This window comes from Xiphophorus hellerii, chromosome 2 (genome assembly GCF_003331165.1).
Source record: "Xiphophorus hellerii strain 12219 chromosome 2, Xiphophorus_hellerii-4.1, whole genome shotgun sequence".
In the NCBI taxonomy this organism is placed as follows: Eukaryota; Metazoa; Chordata; class Actinopteri; order Cyprinodontiformes; family Poeciliidae; genus Xiphophorus; species Xiphophorus hellerii.
The window spans coordinates 8,962,526-8,979,504 of record NC_045673.1 but is presented as its reverse complement, the minus strand read 5'-3'; the positions used below and the strand labels follow the sequence as shown (position 1 = coordinate 8,979,504).

General features: G+C 40.3%; 1 protein-coding gene across 1 annotated transcript; it reads right to left on the bottom strand.

Annotated features, from left to right (window-relative positions):
* Nucleotides 1–1,787: 1,787 nt before the first annotated feature.
* Nucleotides 1,788–13,529, bottom strand: ciartb (circadian associated repressor of transcription b). Its single transcript, XM_032584928.1, has 6 exons — nucleotides 13,359–13,529; nucleotides 10,597–11,003; nucleotides 10,192–10,267; nucleotides 8,535–8,613; nucleotides 5,916–6,042; nucleotides 1,788–3,434 (listed from the first exon to the last, which is right to left on the bottom strand). Exons 2-6 carry the CDS (start codon nucleotides 10,903–10,905, stop codon nucleotides 3,042–3,044), a joined length of 984 nt encoding a protein of 327 aa, XP_032440819.1. The 5' UTR covers nucleotides 10,906–11,003; nucleotides 13,359–13,529; the 3' UTR covers nucleotides 1,788–3,041.
* Nucleotides 13,530–16,979: the final 3,450 nt, after the last annotated feature.

Genomic DNA, 16,979 nt, shown 5'->3' with positions numbered 1-16,979 from the left:
GAAAAAGTGACATGTGACTTTGTGGAGATTAAAAGGGATATGAGCGCCGTACTTTAAAAAAAAAATCTGCTTTGACACTTTGTAAATACACAATGTTTTTATGTTATTAAGCTGGGGTGAGAAAAAGCAGATGTAGCACAAAGTCCCAAGGTTGGAGGGTTCAGCTGAATTTTTATCTGTTTTTCAAGAGATTAGAAATGTGATTCAGATTTACAATCATTGCTATTTGTTATTTTTTTTTGTCTTTGTAATCATTATTACATTATTACTTTTCTCTTCTTTTTTTATGCACTTCTTGTTACTGTGCACTATTTTATTTTTATATTTGTATCATGTTCGAATAAAATTTCATTTCATTTCATTTCATTATTGCTAATATTTAGCTTTCCTTTCTTTACAGTCAGGTGCAGTCTATAGTCTAGTTCAAGTCTGAAAACAAACACACACACACACACACCACTCCTTCCCTTCAGATATTGTTATAAGATCAAGGTTTTTGGTGGAAGTTTCTCTAAAAAATAATCAGTGAACTAACTGGATACTGTTTTATATGAAAATGTGTACTTGTATAACATACAGAGCCTTGCAAAAGCATTAATATGCCTTAACTTTTTCACATTCTTGTGATACAACCTGTTTTAAATTTCTCCACAGCATTATCCCTGACATACCTGCGGTGTCCTTGGTCTTCGTCATGCTGGGTGGTCACTTCTGTTTTCCATAGCAAACCTCAGAAGTTGTCATGGAGCAGTTGTATTTATTATCTATTATATACTGATATTAAATTACACACCAGTTTATTTTCTAACCAGGTGATGTCTGACAGGCTTGATTTTACCTGATTGAATTTAAAAAAGATCCACATTTACATCATTTTTAAGATGCAAGTAGAGTTTTCTCAAATGAATTAAATATCCTGAAAGAGTTTTAAAAGGCCATACTTCTGTTACATATCCAAATGTAATTAAAAAATAATTAAATAGTGTATGGTTTATTATTATAGTTTAGTAGTAGCTCTGTAATTTAAAACATGAAATAACTTTTATGATATTGCTCCCGTCCAAGCATAAAAGACATACTTAGAAACATGTTTCATCTGTGTTTTATCAAATAGAATTGGAGAAATGCATTCTTACGTGTATTGCCTAAAGGTGGGTAGATATCACATCAATTAGACAATTCAACTTGCATTTAGGATGCTCTAACCGTATGTGTTGTTCTCGTCAATCGAATGTAAATAAGTCGTTTACCTGCTATGTAATGTGCTACTAGCTATTTTAAACTTTCTCACTTTGAGCAACCAATTTCTTTGTAAAGTTGAGGTAAGGAACAATATTCCATATGATGTTAAACACTCAGCATTGGATTTTGTTATCTGGGTTTCTTTCTTTCTCAGTAAAAGTGTTATCATCAAACATTATGTTGTTCAACTTTTATTGCAGAATTTCAGTGAAACTATTTTCTTTTTTTTTTTTAAATTAGTTGTTTAGTAATCCATAATGTAAGTTATGTTTTCCAACCCACTCTTTGGTATCTTCCCTGTTAAGAGATTATTCACATTAAACCAGTTTCAGGTGGATGAAACCCACAACTCAACCCTGTTGGGTTGAACCAACCCACTGGGTCCATCCATAAGCCCAGAACTGAGTAAGTAGAATTTGGGTAATTTAGGCCAAAGCAGGAGTATTTAAGGACAACAGAACAAAAATAAATAAATAAATAAATAAAAAAGTGAAAAATTGTAAAGCTTCTTTAAATAAATCAAACAGTAAAAATCCAACAATGTATTCACAAGGGACAAAAATATAATTAATCTCAAGCAGTTTGCATCAAACAAATATAACCACATTTATTTAGAAAGTATAAAATTTCACACTATAAAGGCCACTTTTCAGGGTAAATCGACAACCTTCGCAGTAAGATTTACACAGACACATCCTTTGTCCCTCTCAGGTGGTCTAACACACCATCTAGTTCTGTGGCAAAACAAAATGATAGTTGTTCTACTCCACCACAGCTAGTAGTTGGCAATAATTTACTCGTACAGGAAAATGGCAGGAGAGTGACAATTCCTGACTCCATACATCCCACAGAGGTGCAGGTAATATAAATGCTTCTCTTTTTTTTTCCTTTTTCTTTTTTAATCAAACCAGCTCACAGGCACAGCTTGACTTTGCAGGCACTGTTTGCCTTCTTCTGGGAGACTCAGAAAAAACAACTCTTCAGTTGACATTCTTTACAATGGCACCAGTCAGGCCACAGGGAGAGAAAGAGTGAGAGAGAGCATCCTCTGTTTGTACTGCACGGCCTCGCAGTCGGAGGCCGTTTGGCTCACCGCAGATCTGATCGGGGGTCCAGACTCTGAGCAAAGTGGTCACATCCCAACTCACTAACCGTGACGTGGTGCTCGATGAGGTAGAACAGTTGTACCAAAAAGGATTTATCGATGAAGAGTAGAAATGAGTAACAGTCACATCAATAAACCTAAGAGTGGAGTCACTGGGAAGGGAGGCGGGGGGGCTAAGAGGGGTCTCTACCATCACATTTCAGCCACATTTTCAGCACAACAATATGTAGACCATGTATGAATATCTGAAAATCCTTCCTACCAGCTAAAACGTATCTTCCCTTCCAAGCAAAACAGCAGATTGGTGTAAACCTGTATCAGTGAACCCGGGAGCCGGCGGGAAGACTCCAGTTCTGACAATACTTGCTTCGGTTATCAGCGCACTTGTCGACTAGCCTTTGGACACTCACACACACACGCAACTCGAGAATGGAAACTAGAGAAACGAGGATAAGTCAACAGAAAACGGGAAATGAAGGCGGATGCTCGTCATGTCAGAGACAGCAGCGTGTTCGTCGACACCCGCTCCGTGCTGAAGAGGAATCTGCGATGTCCCTTTTTTTGTTTTTTGAACGCGATCCTGAAGGCTGGAATGAGCGAAGCTGGCTGACTGGCTCTGAGCAGGATGGGGCAAGGCGAGGTTGGGTCGAACGCCACTTTATGGCCGGACACCCCAGCCCCCCTTATGTTTGGACTAGGACCAGCTGCTGCCCATCAAACCCCCAGTCTCCTTGCGTGTGATGATGCTGTCTGTGGATTTAAGGAGCCGTTCCAGGCAGGGCGCGTTGATTTTGCCTGGCGGCGGGCCTTGGGGCACAGAGTCTGTCTTAGCGTGGTCGTCTGTGCTGGAGGAAACAGCACTGTCTTGCGTAAGGTCTTTATCTCTGGGCAACAGCGGGTGCCTGGGACCAGCCTGGGCCTCCTCGGCTGTGGGGGAGCAGATAGGCGACGTGTGGAGCCACTTCAGGTTGTTGGCGGAGTAGGCTTCGGGCGGAGTCAGGTCCGTGACCCTCAGAGCTTTGGTGCCGGTTGGAGGATCGCCGCGAAAGACGGAGCTCCCGGCTGCAGACGTCGTCATTGGAGATAACTGTAAGGGAACATGGAGACCTTCAGTTCTTCAACATAATCAGAGACCATTCAAATTATTACAAATGTCTTTTAATAGTTTATATTATCATTTTGTTTGCTTTATTTTTAAAAAAGGGAGATTAACATTGTGAGTAAAGTTTTTTTTTTACAAATTGTTACTTTATTCCTCCAAATGTAAGATGTGTAAAAACTCCAACAAAAAGTAATTTTTCATATAAACTATAATTATTGCTGCAACTGTACAGATGGATAAAATAAGGCAAGTAGCTGTTTGCATTTGACATGTCATGACTTATTAAGACTGGCACACGTTTTCCTTTTTGAAATAATAGTTCTCTTCTATTTTCCATTTTGCAGTACAGCTGAAGGAAAGCTATCCCATAATTGTTTACACCCCAGCAAAAAAAGTGTCTTGGATTAACAACTCTGTGATCAACTTCAATTAAAGTATATATGTTTGTCTTCTTGATGCGCACTTTATTTGTGTATAGACAGACCAAAAGTTTGGACACACCTTCTCATTGAATTCAATGAGAAAGTGTGTCCAAACTTTTGGTCTGTACTGTATATATATATATATTTTTTTTTTTCCAAATAAATGTATTAATTTTAATAGGCTGCATTTTTCAGACTATGTATGACATCATGTCATTGCAGTGAATATTCTATTATTTAAGAGTAATAACTCTTAAATTTATATATATTTAAAGCCATTACATGACTTTACCAGCTGTGCCAATAAATCTGGCAGGCGGTCTAACTGGAAACACAAATCAACTGACACGACTGCTCAAGAAACTTGTTTGTTAGTTGGCATCGGCGGTTGACATTTTGGATCAGGTAAGTCTAATACTCTGTCTGACAATAGATATGAGCCAACACAGTGGCTGAGAATGAGATTTAAGTTCTTTTTGCAAACAGGTAACATAGGGAAGGTTTCGTCTGTTTCTGCAGATGACACTCAGACTGCATGTGAGATGCAGCGGTCAGTAATTATATGTTGCTGTAAAAGAGAGGTTTGCCCACACATGGGAAAAATTAGGAATACATGGTTTTCAGATCGCATCTTTAAAAATTAAAGAGAAATATGACAGGGAATGTTTCTTTCTTAACATTTGAAAGTTATAGTAGCAAAATATATCATTTTGTACTGAAAAACAACATATGAGTTTATTTTTCTAGGTAGGTAAGTATTTCAAGGAATTATGGAGATAGATAAACATAACATTCTCAAATCTCATGTGTAATCCAATCTAGCTGTTTGTTACTTTCTGAAGGTTTTCTATTATACAACATTTCCTGTGACTGTGGGTTTGAATCCTGTTTAGGCCAGTCAGCTCTTATGAAATAGGACACAATGCAATCTGAGATCAAAGAAAAAAACTCTAATTGGTCTCCTGTTGGAAACATGTAAATTATGGATAATTAGAAGATAAAAGATGATCAGATGATTACAGTCTTGTTCTGTCTTATCATTTGTGGGACGGTTTGATATTAATAGCAACACCTTTAGGGAAGGAATGATCAGGAAAGGGGCTAACACATTTATCACTGGGGCTTTTTGGTAATAATATTATCTCGGCCAGCCTGTGGTGATAAATGACAGTGGATTTAAATTAATGCAGGACATTTTGCAACGTGACTATAAACATCTGTGGCTCATGCTGCTTTGACCTTGTAAACAAAGGTCATTACCTATAATTGTGTAAATTTTAAAAATCACCCATTTAGAAATGAGTCACTCAACTTTCCACATCATAATTACATGCTTCATGGTTTTTCTTTTGAAGGTAGGATTAGCACCTTAAAATCTAAATTTGTTGCCTGATGAAAAAGAAAAACAAAAGAAAGGACAGGTACGGCCACATGCTTTAAGGTTCAAACCTGAAGTGTGCATAGCAGCACTGAGATCAGGATCCACATGCACCAGATCACCCCTGCATTATTGTGACTGTACTGTGACTGTACTGTACATTTGCTGGAAGGTGAATCTCTGTTCCAGTCTCAAAGTCTTTTACAGAATAGATTCTCTTCTTCTTTTTTCAACATAGTTACTGAAACAACAACGCTGACAGCTTGTGAAGTGAACTTATAATAACATTTCATCTTTACAATGACAAGAAAAACCTGCAACTTGATACCTCCTTTTTTTTGGGAGGATTAGATTAACGTCAGGGATAAGTAGACAACACTTAAATGCTAAGGATTCTTCCAGGTATATTCAGACCTTCCTAAGCCCGAGAGGGACACTCCTCCGGTTTTATCTTTGTTCTTGTATCATTGTTCTAAGTGAACCTGAGACTCAGTAAAAAAAGAAAATAGCTTTAAATCCTTCTTTTCTTGTCACAGAGCTGTGATTAAATAACAATGGGTATTTTTGTTTCCCCCATTGCAAACGCTGTCACTCTTGGCAGAGGCTCATGTCGTCTTGAGGAGCTCTTACACAACAGGGTTGCTTTTTTTTTTTTTAAACCTTTACCTTAAGTCTTTTACTGGGCACAAGTCCCTCTGTCTGCGTGGCGGCGAGTTGTTCTTGGAGTTTCACATGAGGGAACCAGCTCTTTAGCATCGCCTCCATTTTCAGAATGATATCAACATATTTCTCTCTGGGAAAAAAGGAAGAGAACGGAACCAGAGGTGGAGGAGAGAAAACAGAGAAAGAGACACAGTGTTTACTTTTGCTATCGTGCATGAATCTTGATCTACAAACAATCTCACCAACTGCTTCGGAGAACTGTTATCTCCTGATCAGACGTACCTAGGAAATATGCAGCCTTGAAAAGCAAACATGTGTGTGGGGGTGTGCGGGCGTGTGTGTGTGTGGGGAAACAGTCTTGAGTACATTTCTCACATGTTTAGAGCTCACACGTGGCTTGACGTGTAATAGCTCTGCTTGTGTCTAAATATAAACACCAAAGCCACAACGGTGTCCAACAGCGTCATTGTGGAAATAAACTAGATGATGTCGTGGGAGGAGGAAGGAGGGGAGCGTGCTCAGAAGAGTCCTGACAAAACCAGATGGTAGGCAGGGGATTAACTGCCGTCACACGATCGGGACCTTCTTGTTATATTCATTTTCGAAACATGTAAAATTCATGTGGAAGATTATCCGCTAGCTAAACAAAAAAAAAAAAGTCACTTTGATCCTATCTGCTTTTGTGGAGCTGGAGGGGCCGCCAGCTGGTAGCACAGAGCAGAAAGCAGGGGCGGATAAACTGAAGGAAAGTGGGAGGGGCTAAGCCCACCTTCCAGGCTGAGCCCTGGCTGTCTGTGGGAGGCGGCCACACCCACCCTTTGTCTCAAATATGAAGGCAGCAGCTGCTGGGAGGTCTCTTCGATTAGTCTGTGCCAGACTCAGCAGCATACCTTGATGCATCCAATAGAAACCGTGCTTAAATATCAAGGCTGCATTTATTATTAATCCGCTTTTGTTTTCAGTGAACAGCCGGAAAAAAATAGGTCGCTTTTAAAACCGAGAGCCCAAAAATAAAACAATTAGATTTTTATTTTTACCATCATAATTCAACAAAGCTTCAGTTTCATTAGATGAAAGATGATCATATTACAAGGACTCAGACTTTCTCCTTTCTACAGAGGAGATGGGGGTAATATCATACTCCATTACCTGTATGGTCGGTGGAGAGCTAATCAAGCAGACACAAGCGTCCCTCTCCCACCGAGGAGCATGATACATTTTTAACGAGATGGCCGGCTAAAGAGCGACTCAGCCGTCTCTGCAGTAAATTTATCCTGAATGCGTGTGGGGGTAGCAGCGACCTGCTGTGAGCCATGTGTCACAGACATAATGGAGACCACTTAGAAAGCAAACAGTATTTCCGTGCAGCCGGATGTGCTTCACTTCAGATCCCCGACCAGATTTAAGCTACAGCGGAAAAACACATTTAGTCAGTGCAGGTTTCCAGGCTGCAGCGTGTTAAAAAAAAAAGGATAAAATGCAGGAGGGTACATACAGTGCTCTGTAAAAGTATTCATACAGCCAAGAGCTTTTAAAATTACGACATGCTGAAAGCAACAAACTCCATTCTGTTACATTAGGGTTTTTTTGATTAGATAAAGAAAAGCTTTGTTGTAAAGTGGTGCAAGAGTTATGGGTTTATTTATTTATTTATTTATAAATCTTTTACAGAGTATTTCTACAGATATCACAGTTGCAAATAATTTGGGCTATGTCTCTAACCGCTCTGAACATCTAGAAAGAGAAAAGTTGACAAATTCCTGTGTCACAAAATACTGCAGCTCAGTTTCAGTTGTTTTGGTTAGCTTCTGTAAAAAGCAACTTTGAATTCAGAATTTGAATTTGGACTTAGGTCTGGACTTTTGACTGGGTGATTTGAAAACAATCCATCGTAGCTCTGGCTGTATGTTTAGGCTTGCTGTCCTGCTGTAAGGGAAATCTCTGCCCAAGTCTTAAGTCTTTGAGAGTTTTTCTAAAAGGTTTTCATCCAGATTTAGCTCCATCCATCTTCCCATCACCTCTGGCCAGCTTTTCAGCCGCCAGATGATAGCTATCTCCACAGCATGTTTGATGGTGTGTTCAGGGTGTTATGCGGCACAAGTTTAACACTAAACACTGTGTCTTTGATCTCATCTGAGTAGAAGCTAGTGGCAAAGATTAAACAAGCCATTCTTTTAGACATTTTTAAAAGAATGGCTAGCCTTTCTTTTAAAAATATCTAACCTTGCCACTCTCCCATCAAGGCCAGATTTGTGGATTGTACAACTAATATTATCCAACACCACATGCCAACTAAGCTGTGGATCTTTGGGGACCTGGTGGGTGAGTTACATTAAGCAAAAGATTTATCGTTTATAATGATGGGTATCAGAGTAAAGGAGGTTGAATACCACCAGTTGGTTTCAGGGGTTGCTTTTACAATCCCTAAAAACTACCATTTTTCTTCTACTTCACAACTAAGTGTTCTGTTGTGTTGATCTAGAACACAAAAACAAAATACACTGAAGTTTGTGGCTGTAATGTGACAAAATCTGAAGCAGTCAAGAGGTTTCCATACTTTTCAAGGCACTTTATACAACATTTAGAGGAAAACAAATATAGAGGTATGTAGGTCAAGCTCACCCCATGAAGGGGTTCTGCAGAACACCCATGATCCTTTGAATCCTGTCCATAGCCACACTCTCCTGGAAACTGCTGAGCCCTGGAAAAGAAAGAAAAGCTGCAGCGTGAAGCACGTCAACAGCAGGCCCCGAGTCTGTGCAGCAGATGGGCTCTGTGAAATGTTTGTACAAGAGAACAGCCTCCCCTGCTTCTGTGAGCAGCAAGCAGTGGGTCACATAAGGTTCGGGTCTGACCAAGATCCCAAAATCTAAGCTTGTCTGGACACAGCCATTATCTGCAGTAAAGCACATGTAATGCTGCTCGGACCAAAACACAAACAGCAGCTGCTTCTCTGGTAAAGCTATGGTACAGTATGTTCCCACTCACTTCTGCCAAGTTTGCAAAGAAGTGTAGAAAGTTTCTTACTGTTGGTAGGCTAAATAATATCACTGAGTGCTTTCTTTATCTGTTGAAATAGCATAGTCCCTAAGCGAGCCTTCACCCGAAATGATCTTTGTTACATTAACACACGGAGATGGGTTCATGAATATTTGTGGTTATTGGATAGTCCAACAACAATACATGTTTCAGACATCACACTCTCAAATGTCAGGGACACGTTTTTTCCACAAAGGTCTGCGTGTTGTCTGTTCCCTCCATTGTTTTTCTGGGAGAAATGTTGACAGACTCAAATGCTCCTTTTCACCAGCAGTCAGTTAGATTCCACACAAACAAACCCTGCTTCAATTTACTGCTGAGACCATAGAAAACGCAGGTTTTTGAGATGTGGAATGCTGCAATTATAGATGTACCAACCACGTGGCCGGTTTTTCCTTTATCAGCACTGATTGGTGATTGGTAGGTCAAATACTGAAAAATTACTTTTTTTCATTATAAAAGTCATAAAAGCATACAAAAGTCATACCAATGTGTTATTATAATACCAATGTGTTATTATATATATATATATACATATATATATATATATATATATATATATATATATATATATATATATATATATATATATACAGTACAGACCAAAAGTTTGGACACACCTTTTAATTCAATGAGTTTCCTTTATTTTCATGACTATTGACATTGTAGATTCACACTGAAGGCATCAAAACTATGAATAACACATGTGGAAATATGCACTAAACAAAAAAGTGCAAAACAACTGAAAATACCCCTTATATTCTAGTTTCTTCAAAGTAGCAACCTTTTGCTGTGATTACTGCTTTGCACACACTCTGCATTTTCTTGATGAGCTTCAAGAGGTAGTCACCTGAAATGGTTTTCACTTCATAGGTGTGCCCTGTCAGGTTAATAAGTGGGATTTCTTGCCTTATAAATAGTCATGAAAATAAAGAAAACCCATTGAATTAGAAAGGTGTGTCCAAACTTTTGGTCTGTACTGTATATATATATATATATATACATATATATATATAAGTTATAAGTCACTAATAATTGCCTCATTTTACTGTATTCAAAATTTTTTGCATTTTCTCTTTCATGTGTCACTGTTCTCAGAATAAAACAACAAAAATAACAGGACCCGTCAGCTTAAACCAGGAAAAACCTGATTGGTGCATCTCTAGTCACAACATCAGAGGTCATCTTATTCAAGTTAATTACGCAAACTTGTTGAGGACAAACGTGTAGGCTGACTTACTTTCTTTGTATCTCCCTGAACGAAGGCCATTCAAGATTGATGACAGCGGATGGATGTAGCATTGTAGCTCCATGCACTGGAAATGATAGCAGATTGATTTACAGTCAAGTGATTAAAGATGAGCTAAAACATCTGAAATACATATTGAGTAGCACAAATCAAATAACTCACTCGCTGTGCTTGCTTTCTTATCAAATGACACAGTTCTCTGAGACCAAAACGACAAACACTCCTTATGCAGTTACAGAGGAGGGACAACCTTACTGGAAATGTCAGTAAAAGCAGCAGTGGGGGGTGTGTGTTGGTGTGGGGGTGGATCTGGGTGAAAGGGCATGTCCTAGTTTTGTTGACTCTGTCAACCACCTCCAGTGAGAAATAAAACACAACAGTCGCAGGGGTGCTCACCTTGTTGATAAAAACTTGATCTTTCTCCAATGCGTTGGATATTAGCTGCCGTTCCTTGCACTGCTCTCCTGTGGAGCTATGAGGTCTTTTCACCGGTTGAGTGTTCTTGCCGTTCGCCTTTTCTCCGCGCTGTGATTTACACAGTCCATTGCCTGGAGTCTCTGTCCGATCTCGCGGTGCCGCCAGGAGATCCCCTGCTACCAGAGACCTCGCACCAGTTGTCCTCGCTCGGCTCGCTGCTGCTCTCAGACAGAGGAGCCTCTCTCTGGCTGCGCTTTGCGGTGCAGTCCGGCTCTTGCTCGCTCTCATTTTCTTCTGTGTCGCTGGCCAGCCAGTCGATGGAGTTGTCCGAATCTGTAGCAGACATCCTCAGCTGCAGGCTCTAACCAGCACTGACCATCACTGACCTGGGGTGAGACAGAGATTCATGAAGGAAAACAAACACGTTAAGGACAGCCATGGGTGGAGATGAGACACATGACCAAAATATCAATAAACCAAGGCTGGAGTCAAAATAACTACTGGAGCGTCCTTGTCTGAGCACCGAGGATTTGGTGGAATAATAACAGTAATAAACAGTCTTCCAAAAACACAGCATCTCCAAGTAAGTAGACATGAGTAAGGACAAAGCGGCGCCAGAGCAGACGGTGGCAGTGAGACCACAATGACCTGTTTGTTTTGCAGATGCAACACCTGAGCTGGTAAACACAGACCAAAGCACCATCAAACACGAAAACATCCCTCCAGGCCTCAGATCTACACGTGTCCAAACTCTTGTCACTGTAAACCACTGACAAAGGAAGTTTTCACACATGCCAGGCTGTACACAGATTAGTCATGGGCCAGGTACCAGTTTCGTGAAATTGTTCCTAAGGCTGAAAATCTTTTTTTATGCACTCCCTGAGAAAGCGAGACTGATCTGCTGCATAGATAATCAAGTTATTTACCCACATTTCCAACCAGTTAGCTCAAAAAAAGGCTTAAAGGCTAACACTTTTCCCTCTCTGTTTGGTAATACTTCAGCTCTCAAAAACGCATAAGGTCATTGTGTTAAAAATGAAGAAGCGTCCCTCAATCTCTCTTATAGAGATAAAGCTGTTTTAAAAAGTTGGCAGTTTGTAAAGCAGCAGACTGCAGACAAGACAGACAGCCCAACTAATAACCTGCTAATATTAGCATGTTATACCTGTGTTTCTCTAGATAGAGGCAAGCAGCATAAAGGTATAACAATCAGAGCAATAAACTTATTCATTTTTGCTATACTAAAATTAAAAATATACTGCTGGCTTTCAATTTCCTTTAAATAAGATTGATTATATAACATTATAAGCTTTTTTGTGTAATTATCATCATAATTTTATGATATTGTGTAAAATCTGATTCTGGCCCCCAACAGTTGCTACATTCATCCATGGACATTGTCAGCTTCCTTCAAAAAGGGGACCAGGGCCGGGACCGGAGCGTTGACATCTTGAAGAAGTAATAAAAGACGTAGTAAAACATCAGCTCTCTGCTGGTTCGCTATTGAAGAATGTCTCGTGGACAAAAAACTCAAAACGCTTCTCGCGGACGCCTAATTGCTTGCAGGGGCTTCAGTGCGTTTCCTTGGCGATAAAAGGAAGTGAGAACAGCACAGGGTTATCTTTAGTGGTTGGATTGTTAACGCCTGGCATGTCTCGGGTTTCCTGCGAAATTTGAGGGTTAGAAGGAGCAATGGCTTACTCTTTCTTTGTTTTAGGATTCTGGTCTTATAGTCAAAGAGCGAGGGTGGAGCAGAGGGGGTTCACTCATTCACACAACCCGACACAGGTCTAAAATAAAAATGCTGCATGCATTTTTTTCATGGATTGAAATAGGAGCATCAAAGATCACAGAAACCAGACTGTAGTTATAAAATTATAATAGCAAGCAATTTACATATAATAACCCATAAGGCAGTTCAAACAGATTAGTATACATCTTTTATCTAATCTTTATACAGTCCACTATAAATATCTTCTGTTTAACAACATGGGCTGACTAAGAGATCCCATACTTCCTGCGATATAAAGTCTCATCAGGCAATTACACTTTACTTTTATAAAACAAATGACTTGACCATTTGATACATCTAAAAAAATAAAAAAAACTAGCATCACGCTGGACTTGTTCAACCACAGACTTGATTTACTTATGTAATGAAACAAAGATCGATTAACCCTGGGCCTTTGAAAACACTTCAACACATCCCAGGTTTGTAATTCTTTCATTTTGATTAAGAAACGATAGAATGTATAATTTGTCAAAGATGTAAAATATCAGACGGCCATTATGGTGCACACCTGGGCAGGTAGGGGCCCCTACATGTACAGACGGTGCTCATCAATTGCCGACATACAGTCGCATTATGTAAGAATATTACCGAGAGGAGGTAAAACATTGTAATCATTGACCATAAGGGGAGAAAATCTGATAAAGTGAATGATCAGGGCTGTCCGCCTATCAGAGCAGGATTCACAATAGACTTCCTCATCGTTCATAGTAAATTTGGCAGCACCCTGTTAGATTACATAAAGGCATAATCAGAAAAGAGCATTAGAAATCAATCTATTAACAAAATCCACTTTCAGCTCAAATAAGTATATCTCTTTTTTTTCTTGTGATTATATCTGTTAAATTCCTCCATTAGAATTTTTTTTTTTAAATAGGTAACAGGAGCGTTTCGCCGGCTCACACGGAGATAATCTGACCGGCGAGGCGTGAGACTGTGGAGGTCTGCCTACCTTCCCGGGATGCGGCGGCCGGTCGTGTCCTCTCCTCCTTTGTTCAGCTGTGAATCCGGCAGGAGCGTCGGGCAGAGAGGAGCAGCTGATGTGAGGGACGTGTGCGGCGTGTGAGCGGTGAGGTAGCAGCCACAGCCAGTGATCAACCCCGTGTTGCTTCTCCCGAAGCAACGTGTCTGAGAGGGCGGGACCGGCGCGCTGCGGCTCTCCCATTCGCTGCTGCGCTTGGCTCCTGCCGACGAATCGCCTCGTCCATTCGGAGCAGCCGCGGAGCAATAGGCGAGGCCAGTTTACATATGCAAATTGCATGGAAATGACACAAACACGTGGACACGCGGATCGGTTTCCATTTCAGCAGCTGGGCGAAAAGTCAAGCCGGCGCTGGCCTCTGGTCACTACACGCTGCACAGGCATTCGGCGTCATGATCATCTGGATGATGATGATGATGATGATGATGATAATGATGATGCATGGCTCGAAGCATGTCGGTAAGTTGAGGGGACATGGCTCTGAAAAGCCGGCGGTTTCAGGAAGCAGCTGCGGCGGGAGGATAATGGACTGAGCAAATCTTTTCCCCACATCTTAGAAATTTGCTCTCATGGTGTAAAACACGTATTTACATAAGTGAATAGCTTTTTAAACTCAACTAGACATGTCGCCAATCCATTACCAGGGCAGCACAAAAGTTGCACACCGCAAGCAAACATGCACTTCCCAAAACCATACCTAAGGGCGATTTAGTTAACCTAAGAGTTATATTTCTGGGCAGTGGGTGGAAGCCAGAGTACCCAGAGAGAACCTACCCACACACAGGAAGATACAGCCTCCATGCAGAGGGACCAGGATTCAAACCCAGGCCCTCCTTGCTGCAAGGTTCTCTTCCAAAGTAAACATAATAATAGCAAGATCCCTTAAAGTGGGAAAGTTAGTTACGTCTCATCCAACCTAAACTTTTAAATCAAGTTGGATATCTTCCATATACTTATGGAAGATGTCCATAAGTCCATAAGCTGCTGGAAATTCAGCTGGATTTCCGAGTTGAAACAGAAACATGGTTAAGTTGGTTTTGAAGTTATTCCCTGATGTATTATCAGATTTTATAGAATAATAAAAAGTAGTCTTAACTATTATTCCTTGTTCACTTTCCTCCATTGTGGTCTGTACATTTCTCCTCTGTTAAGAAGATGAAGCAAAAGTGCTTGAACAATTTAGCTGTTAATTATTAGCTTTATTTTGTTTGCCTTTACCTCACCATACCTGCATTGAATGTCTTGGTGTCTTTATTTTGTATATTGGTCCCAATATACAAAAAAGCTAAAAGCTAGTCCAAGAAAGGCCAAGACCAAATCCAACTTGTATCATCTTAAAATAACTCTTGATTCCAAAAACGTTACAGCAAAATCTATTTAGTGATCCTTTATAATGGAGTGAAAATTATTTACTTATTATTATCTAAGTATGTTTAACGCATGAGGACTATTGATGGTCCACCAACTCCTATCTAAATTTAAAATATTTAAAATCAGTTTCACATTTGCTCACCTCCATTTTTGTTTCAAAGCCTTTGACTTTCATTTAATGATGAAAATTACTTTATTGCATGGAATTGGGATGTTTTTATTATGACAAGCATGGCAATTTTGTGACATTTTGTTTGATTTCTATACATCAAAAGCCCTGTGAGTGTCATTTCATTTGCTGTTGTTAGTAATGTTGGTTGGGATTAAGGCAATAGTTTAAGGTGTTTCCTGGCAGGTATCTTCTGAACTCTGAACAAAAGTCTGTTGAAATCCTGAGTTATAAGTCATCATACCAGAAAACTCTTCTATTGTTACAACACTGGTATAATCTGAGTTTCATTAAATGAAAGATAAAGTGAAATTAAAACCTTTTTAACTCAGAACTCTGATTATATTGTAGAACACAAAGCTAATACCTAATTCTAACCAGTCTTAGTTTTGATACACAGGCATTTTTAAAATTGTTTAAGGCATATTGTGGTGGTATTCATGACTCATGGGACCTGTTTGGCTGAGAGGGTGGGATAAGGAGGAGCGATCTCCGTTGGAAGCCAGACAAGTGTCGATGCCAGTGAGTCACGAACCCTCTTGCTGCAAACGGGATCACGTTTGCTTTGAGAACACCCACTCCAGCAGCGAAAGAACCAGCCTCCTTTTTTCCTGTCCTTCTCGATTGACAGTGAGGATGAGTGGGATTTAAAACGACGTCGCCCTTTTCACTCCACCTCCAGCGTAACGAGTGCGATGTGAAAAAAGCTCTGCTAGATGATTAGCGAGCCAAGGACGCTGCTGCCCAGATGGTTGCAACAACCGGCTGCAGAACTGCCTGACTTAAAATGCGTAGAACGACCTCTTGCTTGTCTTCAGTGCTTTGCACAAGCAGATTGTGCCACAGTAGTTAAATTCAGAAAGTCATTTGTGGCCAAGTGATCACAGGGGAGTCTAGCCTTTGTGAATACTTCATGTTTTATGAGCTTCTGTCACAATGAGGAAACACCCAACAGCCCTGGAACCAGACAGAGAGGTTGCTCTGCACCGCTGTGCCTTCAATCACATCCTGCTGTGAAGAATACACTCCACACACACACCCCCACACGCCGACACACACACCAGAGTACACATAAATCCGGTCGGGATGACACAGCTGCCAGATCTGCCAGATTCTAATTGTCCTGCAATCTTTTAAAGATCCCATAAAAGAAAAAAAAAAATAGTCTCCAGTCGTTGTGCTCCCCAGACTCAGATCCTCCATTGACCCCAGACTTTGTGACGACAGAGAGCTTCCTGCAGTTTTCCCAGCTCACTCTTATTTCCCTTTGTTGTCTTCAAGCCATCCATGTCACAGTAAAATATATCACATTCCCTTCAAAGCACAGGAACTGTGTGTTTAAGGATCAAAGAGGTATTTTAAATTATACACACGGCATTAAACATACAGTAATCCAGATACTTAATCTTTCATGCTTGAAAGTGTTTTTTCTGCATTAACCGCATATTGTTCTGAATGCTTAAGTAAATCGTCTGTGTGATCTCCTTGAATCTTTAAGCATTAACATTAATCCAGCTCCATTCAGCCGTTTGACAATTTCACCAATTTGTCATTTGCATAAGAAACAACGGCAAATAATTTGCAGTCTCCTCGCAAAGGAGGCAGCTCTTTTGTCCGCGCGTTTTCTTCTCCTATCAGGATCCGAGATGAGTCACGCGACATGAGCAGTGTGTACCCCGCAGAGACAGGATGTCTCCTGCTTTCATTCATGAAAAAAAAGAAAAATTGAAATCTCAATCAGAGCCTCGCACCCACTTTATTACAGGTCAGGCTCTGCACATGTGTCCTCATCTAAACTTTCCCTTAGAAGAAAAAAGAAAAAAAGAAAAAGCAGCACGTGTCCATGAAGAACTCTCAGTGCCACACTTTACAACATATGGACAAAAATAAAGTTTGGCTTTTAAAAGGCTTTTTTCCCCCCATAAGGTAGGGGGGAATTCACACTAACCTTCTGATTTTTGTCTCCAAAGCTTACTGTTAATGACATTCTCCCAGACATGGACCTTTGTGTGATGCCCTCAGTCAACCTCTGTTTTTCTTCAAGTTATGTG